The sequence below is a fragment of the Engystomops pustulosus genome, chromosome 6, assembly GCF_040894005.1.
Source record: "Engystomops pustulosus chromosome 6, aEngPut4.maternal, whole genome shotgun sequence".
NCBI classification, from domain to species: Eukaryota; Metazoa; Chordata; class Amphibia; order Anura; family Leptodactylidae; genus Engystomops; species Engystomops pustulosus.
This window is the reverse complement of record NC_092416.1, coordinates 184,986,731-185,007,855: the sequence shown is the minus strand read 5'-3', so window position 1 is coordinate 185,007,855 and position 21,125 is coordinate 184,986,731. Positions and strand designations below refer to the sequence as shown.

General features: G+C 44.5%; 1 protein-coding gene across 1 annotated transcript; it reads left to right on the top strand.

Annotated features, from left to right (window-relative positions):
- The first annotated feature begins 1,492 nt into the window (after positions 1 to 1,492).
- Positions 1,493 to 19,659, top strand: LOC140066030 (uncharacterized). The gene is made up of 7 exons (XM_072113594.1): positions 1,493 to 1,603; positions 1,864 to 1,966; positions 2,296 to 3,313; positions 7,407 to 7,662; positions 8,454 to 8,597; positions 12,414 to 13,494; positions 18,541 to 19,659. Exons 1-7 carry the CDS (start codon positions 1,493 to 1,495, stop codon positions 19,644 to 19,646), a joined length of 3,819 nt encoding a protein of 1,272 aa, XP_071969695.1. The 3' UTR covers positions 19,647 to 19,659.
- The last annotated feature ends 1,466 nt before the right edge of the window (positions 19,660 to 21,125 follow it).

The window sequence follows — 21,125 nt, the reverse complement described above, 5'->3', positions numbered from 1 at the left end:
TCCGTCACGGAGCATGAAGGTGTTAAGGGTCAATGATATAATTTATAGAGGATCTGACCGCTTCAGAGTCCTGAAGATTTATTCTACCTGGATTTTCCTCAGGCCTGAGGAGGTGTCACATCTCTGCTGTATAATAAAATCAGGCCAATATATAAGGATATCACGATACACAACGAGCAGAGTAATAAGAGATTACAATGCGTCTTCTGGGTTCTGTCGGTGTCCATTATATCACTAGAGGCTTCATACAGAGGAAGAGACCAACACAACTTCTCCTCACATGGCCCCGCCCCTAGCAACACTTCCTGGAGCATGACTCCTCCCACACATGTGACTAATCACATGACTATGACATCATCACAGGTCCTATAGCTTCTCCAGCAGCCCAGAGCCTGGCTCCTCCCACACATGGGGCTGATCACATGACTATGACATCATCAAAGGTCCTGTCACATATATCTGGAGCTCTGCAGGTGGAGGTAGGTGTGTAGTCACCGGGGACATTTATCAGTGACCCCTCACTTCCAGCAGAATCTCATCCATCCCTGAGTATCCGCTCACTATACAGAGGAGGGATGTGGGTGGTGAAGGGAGATCTGTATGAAGCCGCGACCAGTGCAGACTGCAATGTGCTGCAGATGGTTATAGGAAAGTTACAGCCTAATAATAGACTGATATCATCATAGAGAAACTCCTATATAATCCATTATTATCCCAACCACACGACATCCACCACCGAGTCACCGGCATCTCCTCATTGTACTTCTACTCATTACAGGAACTGCATTTCTCTACATGATGTTACTTTATCTTATCTTCTTTCTCTTCAGGATCAGACAATGGACAGAGACAGGAGGGTGGAGAGAATCTTCCAGCTCACCCTAGAGATTCTCTTCTATATTACTGGAGAGGTGAGAGATTGTGATGAGGTCACATGACATCATTATCTATGGGAATAACAGATGATAGGACTGGAGAGGTGAGAGATTCTGGAAATGTATGGAGGGAGATTTATCAATGTGTCTCTCCATAACCAGGATTACACAGTAGTGAAGAAGACCTCTAGTGGGCGCTGTCAGGCCCCTGTGTATGAAGGACGGGGGAGAACCCTGAGCCCAATCCCGGCTCCTCCACCTCACCCCCTGATACATGATGACATCAATGAGCAGAAGATCCTAGAAGTCACCCACAAGATGATGGAGCTGCTGACTGGAGAGGTGACACTGCTGGGAATGCTGGGACATTATACAGTAACGCTATGAAGGGATCTGGGTGATGACGGGATCATTGTGTGTGTCAGGTTCCTATAAGGTGTCAGGATGTGGCTGTCTATTTCTCCATGGAGGAGTGGGAGTATTTAGAAGGACACAAAGATGTGTACAAGGACGTCATGATGGAGGACCACCAGCCCCTCACATCAGCAGGTAATAGACAGGACTAAATCCACACGTCCTTTCATTATCTGTATGGAAAGAAGGAATTCAGTCTCTGGATGTTTCCTACAGGTAGATCCAGTAAGAGAACATCACCGGAGAGATGTCCCAGTCCTCTTCTTCTACCACAGGATTGTTCAGAGGAGAAACATGTCCCACAGGATCATCAGGTAGATGGAGATAAGACTCCATGACATCTTCTCTGATCTGTGGGGGTTTATTTTTATTATAGAAAACTTAATAAAACTTTATTATTGTAAAATCACATGTAGTTTCTATTATTTTTATATTATAAAGTGTAATTCTTTGTTGATGAGAAAGATGGAGATTGCTCTTTATAATAAGAAAACAAAAATGATTTCTTATCATCTAAATCCTCCTCTGTGACTTCTCCATCGTCTGGTGACGTCTTACAATATTTGTTCCTCAGTTTGTGTACCAGGATGAAGATGTGAAGAATATTCCTGTCCCAGAGACATATGTGAGGGGCGATGAGCGATGTAAGGAGGAGATTCCTACAGGTAACTGCCCAGGTGAGTAGTAACCACTAGATAAAGCAGAGACGAGTGATAACACAATACACAACATGGAGACATAGACTAAGAAAAGCTGGAAGGTGGGAGCTATGAGGGTCAGGAATACTGCTCACCGGGACCTCGGAGGAGGAGACTGAGATGTTACATCAGTAATAATACAGAACCTTATGGTAAGCAGGAAAGTCATAGCCACCATGGGCAGACAAGAAATGCTGCATGTACCCGGATTGCTGATATCACACAAATGTCCTGTGATACATCTTCAGAGTTTTCTTACCACAACCAATGATAAGGTTATATTTTATAATCTGTTTTATCCTTCACAGATGACAACACCAGGAGCTCAGAGGAACATCTGATATCATCACATGTTACAGCAGGTGATGGTTGTATCACACCAGATACATCTGAAGAGGACAACATTCAGGATGCTTCCTCAGGCCTTTACATGCAAAATGTATCATCTGCTCCTATTAAATGGGTCCTTTCTAATGAATCATCAGGAACGCTTACAGGCATTGGGTCATTTATAGAAAGTGGAAATCATTTTGTTGTTACGGCAGATCTGCAGCAAGAGAAGCCATTTTCCTGTTTAGAATGTGGAAAATGTTTTAATAGGAAAGCAGCTCTTGTAATACATGAGAGAATTCACACAGGGGAGAAGCCATTTTCATGTTCAGAGTGTGGGAAATGTTTTAACCAGAAATCAATTCTTTTAGTACACCGGAGAAGTCACACTGGGGGGATTTTTTCATGCTCAGAATGTGGTAAATTTTTTACCCAGAGATCAGTTCTTATAAGACATCAGAGAACTCACACAGGAGAGAAGCCATTTTCATGCACAGAATGTGAGAAATGTTTTACTCAAAAAAGCCATCTTCTTAAACATCAGAGAATTCACACAGGGGAGAAGCCATTTTCGTGTTCAGATTGTGGAAAATGTTTTACTTCCAATGAAAATCTTGTGAGACATTTAAGAACTCACACAGAGAACAAACTATTTTCATGTACAGAATGTGGAAAATGTTTTAACCAAAAATCTGATCTTGTATTACACCAGAGAACTCACACAGGTGGAAATCCATATATGTGTTACGAATGTGGGAAATGTTTTAAACAGAAACAAACGCTTGAGCGACACCTGACAAGTCACACGGGGGAGAAACCTTTTTTATGTTCAGATTGTGGAAAATGTTTCTCTCGGAAATCACATCTTGATCGACATAAGATAATTCACACTGGGGAAAAGCCATTTTCTTGTTCAGATTGTGGGAAAGGTTTTACTCGGAAGTATAAGCTCGTTAATCATCAGAAGACCTTACACATTCGTGAAGCCGAAACAGTGTAAATTTGTACTTTTTTTTAGCCTCACAGGTTTTTAGTCTGTTTATTACCATTCTATTGTAAATAAAATGTTTGTGTGTATACATCATTCTGTTGTTTTTACCCAATCGAGCACCAGGACATACTATTACGTGGCAACATAGTTGCCAATGGGCGCCGCTATCTCCTTGACGATCGATGGCAATTGGTTGCCATGGCAGCCAACAGTCTCATAGAGACCCGTAGACTTGCTATGTATACTGACCTCTAATAGCCAGCAGATGGTAGGCCATTAGAGATCATTAGTAAAATTGCAATATTCTGCAATACAATATGCGATTGTCCCACAACATGTCATTCCCAGCCACCACTACTTTTCTAAACAGGTTATCCCTACCATGCACCAACATATTGTAGACAAAATAAAGTGTGCGCTAAGCAATGCTATTGGTCCCGAGGTGCACCTCACAAGTGACATGTAGAGATTGACGATTTAGGATCCAAGCTTTTTGCCATTGTGCAGGGGTAAATGATTTGTTGACATTCATTTCCCAGGCACTTGCACATTTGGGTATGAGTCTACCATATCTACTTGTGTTAATATTGGTTAGACCAAGAAGACCGTATGAGAGGGTGCAGGTGTGCACAAAGTGGGGCTAGTCAGTAATTTTTCTGACAATCCCAGGGAGGCAGCATAGTTATATATTTGGAAATATAGGAGCTATCTAGACGACAGAAGGCCCAGCAAAGTTGTTACTTCAGTCAGGGATTTACCTCCCATGTCCGAAATGACGTCTCTTGGCCTAGTCATAGGTGTGTTGGCGTCGTTTGGTAATGTCAGGAGTCCTGGTATGCCAGGGTTACCCAGTAATGGTGTGAGTGGGCCTGGGGCTCTGATCAGCCCGGATGTTTGTACAATCTTGTACCATGATAATAAGAGAAGGGCTAAGAATGGTGAGATGTCTGTGTCTCCCAATGCGTGTGTGGGGTTGTGTTTCAGTTCCGGCTCCACCCAAAGCTTTTCTGAAACATGTCTAAGATATAGGTGGCCATTGTTTGTAACAGAAAAAGTTGGGGAGCCTCGGTCCGCCATCCAGTTTATGTGATGCCAGAAACGTATGCTTAATGCGGGGTTGTGAGTTGTGCCAAACAAAACTTTGAGTTATACGCCGGAGTTTATTGAAATATGACCTAGGGAGCGGTACTAGTATGGTTTGGAACAGGTATCGGAGGGGTGGGAGCATGTCCATTTTTAGACCATTTATCCTCCCATACCAGGATAAAGGCAGTTGTGACTGGATCTCAGGCACACCCATGCCCCTTTTCATGGTGGCACCCTGCCCCGAACGAACGTACCTCTCCGCGTTCCTGCTCCCGTCACGGCTGGCCTATGAGAAAGCTTCCCCTGTGTGTCTTCGGTATTCTGCTCTCCCGTTGTAACCCCGGACCTGAACCTTACCTTGCTCCTTCGCTGCCAGCACTGCTCTGTTTCTGTTTGTGCATCATTGCCTCCTACCTTGACCATCTGCCTGTTCCTGACCACAAGACTGCCCAGTGATTTTGTACCTCAAACTTGGCTGCTACTGCGGGCAAGTTGCACTTGTGGAATGACCTGGTGGCATCAGGCCGCAGCAGGACCATCCTGCTTAGTGGCAGGCTCTGGTGAAGACTGGTTGCCACATAGATTCTGGTGCCAGGTGTCGGCTTGTGTCATCATCTGTGATGGTCCAGGGGTTCACTAACCCTGAAGCCTGACAGTAAGATCTGGCCATGGACCCCGCCAAGGTGCCACTTCTGAAACTGGCTGATCTTACCACCGTTGTGGTCCAGCAGTCTCAGCAGTTTGCTTTGCAAGGAGAACAGCTAGGACAAGTCACCACTGTGCAAGCAACAGTTGATTGCCACTCAGCATCAGATTCCTTCTCCTGATACTTCCTGCTGCTGAACCAAGGCTAAGACTGTCTAAGCACGACAAGTATGATGGGGACCCCAAGCTGTGCAGGGGCTTTATTACTCAATGCTCCTTGCACTTAGAACTCATGCCATCTCAGTTTGTCACTGAGCGATCTAAGGTGGCATTCATCGTCAGCCTCCTCTCCAGAAAGGCCTTGGCCTGGGCTACCCCTATTTGGGAGAGAGGAGATCCGGTCACTGCTTCGCACACAGCTTTCCTGGCCAAATTTCGGGCTGTGTTTGAAGAACCTGCACAAGCCTCCTCAGCTAAGACTGCGCTGCTAAACCTGCAGCAAGGGGACTTGTCTGTTGGAGAGTATGCAGATCAGTTCTGCGCCCTGGCCTCTGAACTCTCCTGGAATGATGCGGCTCTGTCAGCGACCTTTAAGAAAGGACTTTCGCTTTAAGTTAAGGACGCATGGCCGCTCGTGACCTGCCAACTACCATGAGTGGTCTCATTACATTAGCCACTTGGATTGATGTGCGGTTTATGGAGCGTGCCGAGGAGTTACGTCACGAGCATCCCCAAGTCTGTCCTCGACATCTACCTTGCCTGGCTCCTGCCTTCCAAAGGCCGCTCCAGCTTCCGGCTGTACCATCTGTAGAGGAGCCTGTACAGGTGGACAGAAACTCTCCTCCCAGGAAAGCTCCAGACGATGTCAGGAGAATCTTTGCCTGTACTGTGCCAGTCTGAAGCACTTCATTGGGGGTTGTCCAGGCCATCCCCAGCGTCCGGGAAACGCCAGCACCTAGAGTTCTTGGGAGAAGCGTCCCTAGGTATGAACAAAGTTTCTTCACGCCTGTCAATTCCTGTGTGCCTCCATTTCAGCTCCCGCACTCCAATTCAGGTTTCAGCTTTCTTGGACGCCGATTCTGCGGGGAACTTTGTAGATGCTGCTCTGGTCACCCGGCATCACATTCCGGTGGTTCCTCTTGAAAAGCCTCTCATCATCTCCTCAGTCAGCAGACAAATTCTTCCCGGTCCGATACTGCTCTAAGCCTATCTCTTTGCAAGTAGGAGCCCTTCATAAGGAAGGACTGTCCTTTTATGTGCTGCCACGCTCAACCTCATCTCTCTTGTTGGATCTCCCGTGGCTACAACTCTACGCACCGCTCCTTAACTGGAAGACAGGGGAGGACCTTTGTTGGGGACCAGATTGTCAGTCCCCCTGCATGGTGGGGCCTCTGCCTGTCCTGGCTTCCTCCGTGACTCCAAAGCCCTTGGAAGGCCTACCTACATGTTAGAGAATGGATGCCAGCACACCTCACCGATAGTGTCAAGTCCAGCACGGGCCACCCCTCTGCTAGAGTACAACGATCATAGGGCAATGAATTCACGGTCCAGCCAGGCTCCAAACAGTGAAGATTTCTCGGAAGACACCCTGTCCTTAGTCATGGATCCTGGCCTCGACCGTGAATTCATTACCCTACCTACATGTTACCAGGACTTTGCCAATGTTTTTTCCAAAAAACAAGCAAAGACTTTGCCACTGCGCCATCCCTATTATTGTCTTGTAGATCTCCTTCCAGGTGCCTCTTCCCCCAGAGGTTGTGTGTATCCTCTTTCAGTTCCAGAGACTGTTGCTATGTCAGAGTATATAAAAGAAAACCTGCCGAGAGGCTTCATATGCAAATCCTCACCAGCTGGCGCAGGCTTCTTTTTCGTGACTAAGAAGGATGGCTTCCTCCATCCTTGCATAGACTATCGTGGGCTTAACAAGGTCACGGTTAAGAACCGCTACCCCTGCCATTGATCACAGAGCTCTTTCACAAGTTTCAAGGTGTTCTCCAAGCTGGATCTTCGTGGGGCCTACGATCTCATCCGGATCCGCAAGGGTGATGAATGGAAGACAGCATTTAACACTTGTGATGGACATTTCAAGTACCTTGTGATGCCATTTGGACTGTGTAATGCTCCAGGAATTCAATGACATCTTCAGAGACCTGCTGTATACAAGTGTCATGGTCTACCTAGATAACATCTTGGTGTTCTCCCCAGACCTTGAGACCCACCAGTCCCACGTACGGCAAGTTCTTGGCCATCTTCGGGCTAATGCTTGAGAAATGTCAGTTTCATCAACGGAGCCTCCCATTCCTCGGCTATATAATCTCCATCAGAGGTCTCCAGATGGACCTTGCTAAACTGTCTGCAGTTCTACAGTGGCCACGCTCAGAAGGTCTACGTGGCATTCAGAGGTTTCTGGGTTTTTGTGAACAATTATTGGCAGTTTATTCCGCATTTCTCCACTCTAGTGTCTCCCATCGTGTCGCTCACCAATAAGGGCGCCAATCCCCGCCTCTGGTCTCCGGTGGCTGAAGAAGCCTTCTCAAGGTTGAAGCCCGCCTTTGCCTCTGCTGCAGTTCTCTCCAGGCCTGACACAGAGAAGCCCTTTCATCTTGAGGTTGACGCATCCTCCGTAGATGCTGGGGCGGTGCTCACCCAGAAAGGGCCTAAAGGCCAAACTCTCACTTTTTTTTCTCTAAGACTTTTTCCCCCGCAGAGAGGAATTACTCTATTGGAGATAGAGAACTGTTAGCCATCAAGCTTTCTCTGGAAGAATGGCAATATCTACTGAAAGGAGCTCACCATCTGGTTTGTGTATATACAGACCATAAGAACCTGCTGTATCTCCAGACTACCCAGAGCCTTAATCCCAGGCAAGCCCGTATGCCACTCTTCTTTTCACACTTGTTTTCACAATATCAAGGCAGATGCCCTTTCCCATGCCTCCGAAGTCATTGTCGAAGAGCCGGTCCCTATTATCTCCCATATTATCTCTCCTGAACAACTGGTTGTTGCCGCTCCAGTGCACCTTCAGCAGCTTCCTCCCAGCAAGACGTATGTTCGACCTGCACTCCAGAAGAGGATTCTGTCTTGGGGACATTCTTCGCGTCTGGCTGGGCACCCTGGGGTGCAATGCTCCGTGGCCTTGATTTCCAGCTACTACTGGTGGGGTCCTGAGCTTCCTGTGCCCGTAATAAGCCTTCTCGCCTAAAAACGTCTGGCCTCTTGCTTCCATTGCCGATACCCAGTCGCCCATGGTCTCACGCGGCTATAGACTTTGTCACAGATCTTCCTCCTTCCTTTGGCAATACCGTCATCTGGGTGGTGACTGACCGGTTTTCCAAGATGTCCTATTTTGTTTCCCTTCCACATCTTCTGTCTGCTCCACGTCTTGCCAGTTTGTTCTTTCAACATATCTTCCAGCTGCATGGACTTCCTCAACACAATGTGTCCGAGCGAGGGGTCCAGGTTGTCTCCAAGTACTGGCATTCCTTGTGTAACCAGCTTCAAGTAAATCTGGACTTTTCTTCTGCGTACCACCCACAGTTGAATGGTCAAGTTGGAAGGGTGAATCAGACTTTGAGTTGTTGCCTCCACTACTTCGTCTCTACCTGTCAAGATGACTGGTCTTATCTGCTACCATGGGCTGAGTTCTCCTATAACTCCCTAGACTCTGGATCTGCAGGGGCAGCTCCTTTCTTCGTGGTTTATCAACAAATTCCTCACCCTCCTCTTCCTTTTTCTGTTCCCTCGGATGTCCCTGTGGTAGAGGAACTGGTAAAGGACCTCAAATCTATTTGGGAGCAAACCCGTCAGTCTCTGGGCCACTGACCGCACGAAAACCCAGGCTGTCTTCTCTCCGGGTGACAAGGAAGATACCCAGCTACAAGCTTGCTCCACGCTTCCTAGGTCCCTTTGAGTAGATTAGATGCATAAATCCGGTGGCGTACAAGCTCCGACTTCCTTCTGCGATGCGCATCTTGAACTCCTTCCATGTCTCCCTCCAGAAGCCTGTCATCTTGAACCGCTTCTCTAAGCAATCTCCTGCTCCAGAGGCTGATTCCACAGATATCTATGAGGTTAAGGAGGTACTGGACATGAAGACCGTGAAAGGTAAGCGCCTCTTCCTTGTTGACTGGAACGGGTTCGGGCCAGAGGAGAGATCCTGGGAGCCTGAAGAGAATATTCTGGACCATAGTCTCCTCCAAAGATTTCTTCACACCAAGAAGAGGGGGAGGCTGAGGGGGAGGGGGTAATGTCACGGGTGCCCTTGCGATCCATGTCTTTGATCGCAGGCACACCCATGTCCCTCTCAGTAGCGGCACCCCGTCCTGAACTAACCTACCTTTCCGCTTTCCTGCTCCCGGCTGGCCAGCGCGCGTGTGGGGCACGTGCGCGCCAGCACTCGCAGATTTAGAGGGCCAGCACACAGCTGATCCACTTCCGGGTTTCCTTAAAAGCTGGCTTCTCCCAGCAACCTTGCTGGATCTTAATGCTCCAAGCCCATGAGAATGCTTCCCCTATGTGTCTTCTGTATTCTGCTCTTCCGTTGTGACCTCGGACCTGAACCTGACCTTGCTCCTTCGCTGCCAGCTCTGACTTCCTGCTCTGTTCTCGTTTGTGCATGATTGCCACCTGACTTGACCATCTCCCTGTTCCTGACCACGAGACGGCCCAGTCATTCTCTACCTCAACCTTGGCTGCCATCGTAGGCAAGTCGCACCTGTGGAACGATCTGGTGGCATCACGCTGCAGCAAGACCATCCTGCTTTGCGCGGGCTGTGGTGAAGACCGGAAGCCACTTAGATTCCGGTCCCAAGTGTCGGCTTGTGTCATCGACCTCGGTGGTCCAAGGGGTTCACTAACCCTGAAGCCTGACAGTGACCACTTCTCTAGGTCCCTTTCAATAGTTTGAAGCATGTGGATATAGGTAAGATCAAATAGTGGGCTGGGGTTAGCAGGTATGTGGGTGCCTAGATGGGGGTTAATACACAATGATGTCACAGCACAGGTGGTTATTACATACACTGATGTTGATCTGTTTATAGCCTAGAGAGGTCTCCTGACTTCTGGAGGCTGAATGGGACGTTCAGTATCTCACTTTAGCTGTAACTCTTTGACGGGATGGATTTTCCTGAGTTGTAGCTTCTGTGTCATAGTGAATATATAGTGACCATAAACCCTTCCTGCAGGGGGCGGCCTGAGGAGGTGTCACATCTCTGCTGTATCATCAAATCAGGCAACTATAAAGATATCATCACGATACACAACGAACAGAGTAATAAGAGATTACAATGCGTCTTCTGGGTTCTGTCGGTGTCCATTATATCACTAGAGGAAGAGACCAACACAACTTCTCCTCACATGGCCCCGCCCCTAGCAACACTTCCTGGAGCCTGACTCCTCCCACACATGGGGCTGATCACATGACTATGACATCATCACAGGTCCTGTCACATAAATCTGGAGCTCTGCAGGTGGAGGTAGGTGTGTAGTCACCCGGGGGACATTTATCAGTGACCCCTCACGTCCATCTCTCTGGTACTTTCCACGAGAATCTCATCCATCCCTGAGTATCCGCTCACTATACAGAGGAGGGATGTGGGTGGTGAAGGGAGATCTGTATGAAGCCGCGACCAGTGCAGACTGCAATGTGCTGACGATGGTTATAGGAAAGTTACAGCCTAATAATAGACTGATATCATCATAGAGAAACTCCTATATAATCCATTATTATCCCAACCACACGACATCCACCACCGAGTCACCGGCATCTCCTCATTGTACTTCTACTCATTACAGGAACTGCATTTCTCTACATGATGTTACTTTATCTTATTTTCTTTCTATTCAGGATCAGACAATGGACAGAGACACGAGGGTGGAGAGAATCTTCCAGCTCACCCTAGAGATTCTCTTCTATATTACTGGAGAGGTGAGAGATTGTGATGAGGTCACATTACATCATTATCTATGGGAATAACAGATGATAGGACTGGAGAGGTGAGAGATTCTGGAAATGTTTGGAGGGAGATTTATCAATGTGTCTCTCCATAACCAGGATTACACAGTAGTGAAGAAGACCTCTAGTGGGCGCTGTCAGGCCCCTGTGTATGAAGGACGGGGGAGAACCCTGAGCCCAATCCCGGCTCCTCCACCTCACCCCCTGATACATGATGACATCAATGAGCAGAAGATCCTAGAAGTCACCCACAAGATGATGGAGCTGCTGACTGGAGAGGTGACACTGCTGGGAATGCTGGGACATTATACAGTAACGCTATGAAGGGATCTGGGTGATGACGGGATCATTGTGTGTGTCAGGTTCCTATAAGGTGTCAGGATGTGGCTGTCTATTTCTCCATGGAGGAGTGGGAGTATTTAGAAGGACACAAAGATGTGTACAAGGACGTCATGATGGAGGACCACCAGCCCCTCACATCAGCAGGTAATAGACAGGACTAAATCCACACGTCCTTTCATTATCTGTATGGAAAGAAGGAATTCAGTCTCTGGATGTTTCCTACAGGTAGATCCAGTAAGAGAACATCACCGGAGAGATGTCCCAGTCCTCTTCTTCTACCACAGGATTGTTCAGAGGAGAAATATGTCCCACAGGATCATCAGGTAGATGGAGATAAGACTTCATGACATCTTCTCTGATCTGAGGAGGTTTATTTTTATTACAGAAAACTATATAAAACTGTATTATTGTAAAATCACACGTCCATATAGTTTCTATGTGAATGACTCCAGTTTGCTTTTCTGTAACTATTAGAAAGTTTAATTCTTTGTTGATGAGAAAGATGGAGATTGCTCTTTATAATAAGAAAACAATGATTGAGTGGTGACCTGCAGCTATGTGTCTCAGATAATTACAGATGATTTCATCTAAATCCTCCTCTGTGACTTCTCCATCGTCTGGTGACGTCTTACAATATTTGTTCCTCAGTTTGTGTACCAGGATGAAGATGTGAAGAATATTCCTGCTCCAGAGACATATGTGAGGGGCGATGAGCGATGTAAGGAGGAGATTCCTACAGGTAACTGCCCAGGTGAGTAGTAACCACTAGATAAAGCAGAGACGAGTGATAACACAATACAGAACATGGAGACATAGACTAAGAAAAGCTGGAAGGTGGGAGCTATGAGGGTCAGGAATACTGCTCACCAGGACCTCGGAGGAGGAGACTGAGATGTTACATCAGTAATAATACAGAACCTTATGGTAAGCAGGAAAGTCATAGCCACCATGGGCAGACAAGAAATGCTGCATGTACCCGGATTGCTGATATCACACAAATGTCCTGTGATACATCTTCAGAGTTTTCTTACCACAACCAATGATATGGTTATATTTTATAATCTGTTTTATCCTTCACAGATGACAACACCAGGAGCTCAGAGGAACATCTGATATCATCACATGTTACAGCAGGTGATGGTTGTATCACACCAGATACATGTGAAGAGGACAACATTCAGGATGCTTCCTCAGGCCTTTACATGCAAAATGTATCATCTGCTCCTATTAAATGGGTCCTTTCTAATGAATCAGCAGGAACGATTAAAAACATTGAGTCATTTATAGAAAGTGGAAATCATTATGTTGTTACGGAACATTTTCACCAAGAAAAGCTATTTTACTGTTTAGAATGTGGAAAATGTTTTAATAGGAAAACGGCTCTTGTAATACATGAGAGAATTCACACAGGGGAGAAGCCATTTTCATGTTCAGAATGTGGGAAATGTTTTAACAGGAAACCGGCTCTTGTAATACACCAGAGAAGTCACATGGGGGGGATTTTTTCATGCCCAGAATGTGGGAAACGTTTTAACCAGAAATCAGATCTTGCAAGACATAAGAGAACTCACACAGGAGAGAAGCCATTTTCATGCACAGAATGTGAGAAATGTTTTACTCAAAAAAGCCATCTTCTTAAACATCAACGAACTCACACTGGGGAGAAGCCATTTTCGTGTTCAGATTGTGGGAAATGTTTTATTTCCAATGAAAATCTTGTTAGACATTTAAGAACTCACACAGAGGAGAAACTATTTTCATGTACAGAATGTGGAAAATGTTTTAACCAAAAATCTGATCTTGTATTACACCAGAGAACTCACACAGGTGGAAATCCATATATGTGTTCGGAATGTGGGAAATGTTTTAAACAGAAACAACAGCTTGAGCGACACCTGACAAGTCACACGGGGGAGAAGCCTTTTTTATGTTCAGATTGTGGAAAATGTTTCTCTCGGAAATCACATCTGGACCGACATCAGATAAGTCACACAGGGGAGAAGCCATTTTCTTGTTTAGATTGTGGGAAATGTTTTACTCGGAAGTATAAGCTCGTTAACCATCAGAAGACCTTACACATTCGTGAAGCCAAAATGGAAAATGTCGAAGCAGCAAGTCACATCTTTTTACTAAGTCAAAAAACAATCCACGGACAAGAATGATGTCGCACAAGAAACTAACAGTAGAATCTTGTACTGTGTAGCCATAGAGAGCAGAAGAAGAGTGAAGATGTCAGGCGATACCTTTTTGAGGATAACTGAGTATATTTGATGATGAGCTTTCGAGAATTCTAGTTCTCTTTGTCAAACAGATTCCACCCCAAACACACAAGAAAATGCTTCTATACAATACAACTAGAGATGAGCGAGCACTAAAATGCTCAAGTGCTCATTACTCGGGTTGAGCTTTTCCCGATGCTCGAGTGCTCGTCTCGAATAACGAGCCCCATTGAAGTCAATGGGAGACTCGAGCATTTTTCACTGAAAGAACACATTAAAAGAACACAGTGAAGAACACATTGCAGATGTTTCCATACATCTGCAATGTGTTCTTCACACATATTGTTCTTCACATACTATTGTGAAGAATACCGTTCGGCACGCGTGTCTTCGGATAAGTGAGCAGATGTACGGAACAACTGCAATGTGTTCTTCACTGTGTTCTTTACTGTGTTTTTCACTTAAATGATCCTGTGTTCACTGTTTTCATTGTGTTCTTCACTGTTCTTCACTGTGTTTCGTTAAGTAAATGCTCGATCTCAAGCCGGCGAGATACTCGTCCGAGCAACGAGCCGTTTCGAGTATGCTAATCTAAGCTAAGCATCAAGCTCGGACGAGTATACTCGCTCATCTCTAGATACAACCTGTATCTGCTCAGACAAGACAGATCTGGAGCAACACCTTCTGGAGCTAATTTCTCCATTGACCAACAATCAAATAAGCAAAGCAGCAGCCACAAATAGAGACAGCTGACTTGCATATGAGGACCATATGTGGTCACCTACAGCTGGAGATCCTGCATCGTATTATGAGAGAAATATTTTTCTATAGACGCCATTTTGGTCCAATCGGATGCCATCTTCTCTTAGCCGGGGGTCATCCGAACCACTGTCCATCCATGTCATGATTCACACATCATTTTGTGGTAACTGTTTAGAAATTACTGGGTCCTCGCTCTTCTCTGCAGCTTCTCTGCTTGAAGGCCATGTTGTGACTTATACAAACCTAACACAAGGACAATTAGTATAAACATTCTGTTCATATGAGATCAAGGCCTCTGGAAGAAACGGTACATAGTTCATCAACATTATGGAAGAATGTCTTAAAGGGGATGTTATGGTATATTCAGCTGGCCTATAGCATTGCACTATTTCACCTATATCACCTTTTCACACCCTTATGCAAAGGATTTTCAGTGTTTTATATATGCGGCTGTGTGCTAATAAACTTTGTGAGTCTGCACTTTCTAAGAGACTGGTGTGTCGTAGTGTGTACTCTCATCCCGATACCGGTAGCCAATTTTTGACTATAAAGGTTAATACAGAAGTCACTTTACAACTGATAAGGGCTGTTTTAGCCCTGGATAACAATATTTTACAGCATTGGCAGGGAACTCCAACTGATTCTTCATAAAGATCTGAGACTAAAATAAATATGCCCAGTTCCGCATCCCATTTCCTTCTGCACTGATCTAACATTAAAAACAGAAGGAATGATCTCTCAGTGGCCGCATGTTTGTCCAGAGAGGACACTATGGAAATACTTTGCTTATTACCGTTTTAATGGGTGATTTCAAGACGCAAAGGGAAAGGAAAGGATGGGAGTATAAATTAATGCAGAAATTTAACACCTGGCAAAGTGGTCTTAATCTCCATTCAGGCTTCATGACCCCCGACCTCTGACCTGGAGGCCACAAGCAGATGAACCAGAGCTTTTATCTTTGGCCTCACAGGTTTTTAGTCTGTTTATTATAATCCTATTGTAAATAAAATGTCTGTGTATACATCATTCTGTTATTTTAACCCCTTTGAAAACCATCACATACTATTACGTGGCTGCATAGCTGCCAATGGGCGCCACCATCTCAGATGGCCGATTGCCACCCCCTTGATGCCATCGGAGAGTGGCGATCGTCAGCTATGGCAGCCTACAGTCTCATAGAGACTCGTAGACTTGCCATGTACACTGATCTCTAATGGCCAGCAGATTTTTACGGGTGGCTTCAAGAAGATGCCGGCACATGGGCGGTGGCGATCGGTCGCCACAACAGCCTCGGGTCTTCCCATTCATTACAATGTGCGATTTGAACATTGTAATGAATGAGGAGTAAAATCCCCATATACTGCCATACTATAGTATGGCAGTATATGATAAGATCGATCAGACAACCTAGGGTTAAAGTACCCTAGGGAGTCTGGAAAATAGTAAAAGTAAAAAAAAAAATTATATAAAAAAAAACCCTAAAAATTCAAAATCACCCCCCTTTCCCTAGAACTGATATAAATAAACAGTAAAAGTCATAAACACATTAGATATCACCACGTCCGAAAATATCCGATCTATCAAAATATAATAACAGTTTTTTCACTGCGTTTAACTCAGTAACGGAAAATGGCGCCCAAAGTCGAAAATGCCACTTAATATAAAAAATTTAAAAAAAAGGTTGTACTCTCCGAAAAATCGTAGCATTGAAAAGGTAATAAAAATTCGCAAAAAATGATACCACCCACAGCTCTGTGCACCGAAGTATGAAAAAGTTATTGGCGCCAGAAGACGACAAAAGAGGTTTTAATTTTTGTAAATGTATGACATTATAAAACCTATACAAATGTGATATCCCTGTGATCGCACCGGCCCAGAGAATAAAGTAGACATGTCATTTGGGGCGCTCAGTGAAAGCCGTTAAATCCAAGTCCACAAGAAAATGGCGCAAATGCCTTTTTTTCACCAATTTCACTGCATTTAGAATTTTTTCCCCCTTCCCAGTACACGGCAGGGAAGAAAAAATACCATCACTATGAAGTGAAAGCCCTGACACAGCTCTATACGTGTAAAAAAAAAAGTTATAGATTTTTGATTGTGGGGAGTGAAAAATGGAAATGAAAACTCCAAAAAACGTCATCACAGGTCCTATAGCTTCTCCGGCAACGAAGCCTGGAGCCTGACTCCTCCCACACATGGGGCTGGTCACATGGCTATGACATCATCACAGGTCCTGTCACATATATATGGAGTACAGCTCTGCAGGTGGAGGTAGGTGTGTAGTTACTGTCCACAGTCTTCTCTTGGTAGGTGGGGGTCTCAGCAGTCTGATCCTCATGGGATAGGGAACAACTTTCCATCTTGGTTCAATCTTATAACTTTCTGACCTGGGTGACCTGGTATTCACCTTCTGAGGTCAGAGTTGGTAATAATTTGTAGGTCACAGATTTTGTCTGCGCCCATCAGTCACCCATCACCAGAAGCCGATCCAGCCCTGCGTAGCCACCCACCAGACTGGCAAGAGAGATTTCTACCCAGAAGGAAGGTCTTAGGCCTCCTACACCAGACTTCTCTGACATCATGGAGACCAGAAATGTTTACAAATTATCGAGTCATCACCAGATCCTTCTACACTCAAACTTAGATGGCTGCATAACTCCTAATGAATGTATATACAAAACCATTACAGAGACATCAGTATCTGTTCAATTTTACTTTACTAATTTCAGAAACTGTTGTTTATATGGGATTTTGTTGGATTTAACAAAATCTCTTTTTCTCTGCATTTAGATTCAGACAATGGACAGAGACACGAGGGTGGAGAGAATCTTCCAGCTCACCCTAGAGATTCTCTTCTATATTACTGGAGAGGTGAGAGATTGTGATGAGGTCACATGACATCATTATCTATGGGAATAACAGATGATAGGACTGGAGAGGTGAGAGATTCTGGAAATGTATGGAGGGAGATTTATCAATGTGTCTCTCCATAACCAGGATTACACAGTAGTGAAGAAGACCTCTAGTGGGCGCTGTCAGGCCCCTGTGTATGAAGGACGGGGGAGAACCCTGAGCCCAATCCCGGCTCCTCCACCTCACCCCCTGATACATGATGACATCAATGAGCAGAAGATCCTAGAAGTCACCCACAAGATGATGGAGCTGCTGACTGGAGAGGTGACACTGCTGGGAATGCTGGGACATTATACAGTAACGCTATGAAGGGATCTGGGTGATGACGGGATCATTGTGTGTGTCAGGTTCCTATAAGGTGTCAGGATGTGGCTGTCTATTTCTCCATGGAGGAGTGGGAGTATTTAGAAGGACACAAAGATGTGTACAAGGACGTCATGATGGAGGACCACCAGCCCCTCACATCAGCAGGTAATAGACAGGACTAAATCCACACGTCCTTTCATTATCTGTATGGAAAGAAGGAATTCAGTCTCTGGATGTTTCCTACAGGTAGATCCAGTAAGAGAACATCACCGGAGAGATGTCCCAGTCCTCTTCTTCTACCACAGGATTGTTCAGAGGAGAAATATGTCCCACAGGATCATCAGGTAGATGGAGATGAGACTTCATGACATCTTCTCTGATCTGTGGAAGTTTATTGTAAAATCCCATGTCTAGTCTATGTGTCTGACTGCTGGAGATTGCAGTATGATGTAAGGACACAACATGGAGGATTTATGGTGGAGACCTGCAGATATTTGCGCTGCGCCTCCCGTCAGGTCATATTTGGTTGTTATGATTAATTACAGATCTTACATTATCTTCTAAATTCTCCATCGTCTGGTGACTTCTTACAATATTTGTTCCTCAGTTTGTGTATCAGGATGAAGATGTGAAGAATATTCCTGCCCCAGAGACATATGTGAGGGGCGATGAGCGATGTAAGGAGGAGATTCCTACAGGTAACTGCCCAGGTGAGTAGTAACCACTAGAAAAAGCAGAGACGAGTGATAACACAATACAGAACATGAAGACATAGACTAAGAAAAGCTGGAAGGTGGGAGCTATGAGGGTCAGGAATACTGCTCACCAGGACCTCGGAGGAAGAGGCTGAGATGTTACATCAGTAATAATACAGAACCTTATGGTAAGCAGGAAAGTCATAGCCACCATGGGCAGACAAGAAATGCTGCATGTACCCGGATTGCTGATATCACACAAATGTCCTGTGATACATCTTCAGAGTTTTCTTACCACAACCAATGATAAGGTTATATTTTATATTCTGTTTTATCCTTCACAGATGACAACACCAGGAGCTCAGAGGAACATCTGATATCATCACATGTTACAGCAGGTGATGGTTGTATCACACCAGATACATCTGAAGATCATTACAATATCCCAGATGTATCCTCAGACCTTCACACACAAGATCCGTCATCTGCTCCTGTTACATGGGTCCTTTCTACTGAATCATCAGGAACAGATAAGAACATGAAGTCCGGTTTGGAAAGTGGGAACTATTTTAACGATAAAGATCTTCTTATACATCAAATTCACACAGGAGAGAAACAATTTTTTTGTGTAGAATGTGGTAAATCTTTTACTCAAAGTTCTTCTCTAAATAGACATCTTAAAATTCACACGGGGGACAAGAAATTTCCATGTTCAGAATGTGGGAAATGTTTTTACCAAAAGTCGGCTCTTGTTAGACATCAGCGAATACACACGGGGGAGAAGCCATTTTCATGTACAGAATGTGGGAAATGTTTTAGTGCTAAATCAGCGCTTATTGTGCATAAAAGAATTCACACAGAGGAGAAGCCATATTCATGTTCGGAATGCGGAAAATGTTATTATAAAAAATCAGATCTTGTTATACATCAGAGAACTCACACAGGGGAGAAGCCATTTTCATGTTCGGAATGTGGGAAAAGTTTTAAGACGAAACCGGCTCTTGTAAAACACCAGAGAATTCACACAGGGGAACTTTTTTCATGTTCAGAATGTGGAAAATGTTTTAACCGGGAATCAGATCTTGAAAGACACCAAAAAAGTCACACGGGGGAATATCCATTTTCATGTTCGGAATGTGGGAAATGTTTTATTGCCAACGCAAATCTTCTTGTACATCGAAAAACTCACACAGGCCAGAAGCCATTTTCATGTAGGGATTGTGGGAGATGTTTTTCTCGGAAAGCAACTCTTCATGAACATCAGAGAAGTCACACAGGGGAGAAGCCGTTCTTATGTGCAGGTTGTGGGAATTTTTTTACCCGGAAATCAAATCTTAAGCATCATCAGAAGACGTCACGCTGTGGTAAAGCCGAACTGAAACGCGTTGTTGTTCTCTGCTCAATGGGTTGTGAATAGCCCTTCCCTAAAATATCACAGGTATATCTCTTATATATAGCAGAACTAGAAAGGGATGTCCATGGAATAATCAACAAAGTCCAAAGACCAAATAGTAGATGACTTTCAGCGACTTCCCCTGGGTCATAAATTCACAAGTCTCGATGTCTTCAGTCTCGATGTCAAGACTTCACAAACCCGACTCTGGAGAAGAGACGGCAATGAAGTCACAGATTCCTCTGATTCCCAAACACTTCTGTGTGTGCTCCACCCACAGGTCCCTCCGGAAACGTGATACCCTCTCCCGGCGTTCTCCTGCTCCATGTTCAGGTGAAAACAAAGGAACCACCACCAGGGCAATTCTGTAAAAAATAATCATGTGATTTCATTACACCCATAATAACAATTTGAAAAAAAAAGTCTTGAAAATTAAAACCATGGTTTGGTATACTGTATTACTGTATTTTTCGGATTATAAGGCACACCGGATTATAAGGCGCACCTTCATTAAATGGCTGCTAAAACGTCTATGTCTAGGTTCATATATAAGGCGCACCGGATTATAAGGCGCACCTGATTATAAGGCTGAATGACCAGCAGGTGGCAGACCCGTGCACAGTTCAAGGCAGCTGTAGTCTGTAAGTACGGTTCATATATAAGGCGCACTGGACTATAAGGCTGTAGTATGGCAGTATATGATAGGATCGTACAGACACCCTAGGGTTAAAGTACCCTAGGGAGTCTGAAAAATAGTAAAAATGAAAAAAATGTATAATAAAAAAAACTAAAAATTCAAATCACCCCCCTTTCCCTAGAACGGATTTAAATAAAAATAAACAGTAAAAATCATAAACACATCAGGTATCGCGGCGTCCGATCTATCAAAATATAATAACGTTTTTTCACTGCGTTTAACCTTGTAACGGAAAATAGCGCCCAAAGTCGAAAATGACACTTTTTTGCCATCTTGAAAAATATTAAAAAATCAAAAAGTGATCAAAAGGTCGCACAGTCCTAAAAAATGGTAGCATTGAAAACATCATCAAAAGTTGCAAAAAATGACACCACCCACAGCTCCAGGCACCGAAGTATAAAAAAGTTATTGGCGCCAGAAGATGGCAAAATCTGAAGAAAAAAAAAACTATTTTTAATTTTTGTAAATGTATGAAAACATTATAGAACCTATACAACTTTGTTATCCCCGTGATCGTACCGAACCAAAGAATAAAGTAGACATGTCATTTGTGGCGCAAAGTGAAATCTGTAAATTCCAAGCCCACAAGAAAACGCAGCAAATGCGTTTTTTCAGCAATTTCACTGCATTTTGAATTTTATTTCCCGCTTCCCAGTACACAGCATGGAATAATAAATACCATCACTATGAAGTGCAATTTTTTACGCAGAAAACAAGCCGTCACACAGCTTTTTACATGTAAAAAAAAGTTATAGATTTTTGATTGTGGGGAGTGAAAAATAAAAATGAAAAAACAAAAAAGGGCC

Excerpts from the sequence above, each read along its gene's own strand:
- LOC140066030 (XM_072113594.1), top strand. The coding sequence starts at position 1,493 with ATGTTTCCTACAGGTAGATCCAGTAAGAGAACATCACCGGAGAGATGT. Across the intron at positions 3,314-7,406 it reads ATTCGTGAAGCCGAAACAGT|TGGCCACGCTCAGAAGGTCT; the intron begins GTAAATTTGTAC and ends GCAGTTCTACAG. Across the intron at positions 7,663-8,453 it reads TTGAGGTTGACGCATCCTCC|CTGCATGGACTTCCTCAACA; the intron begins GTAGATGCTGGG and ends CATATCTTCCAG.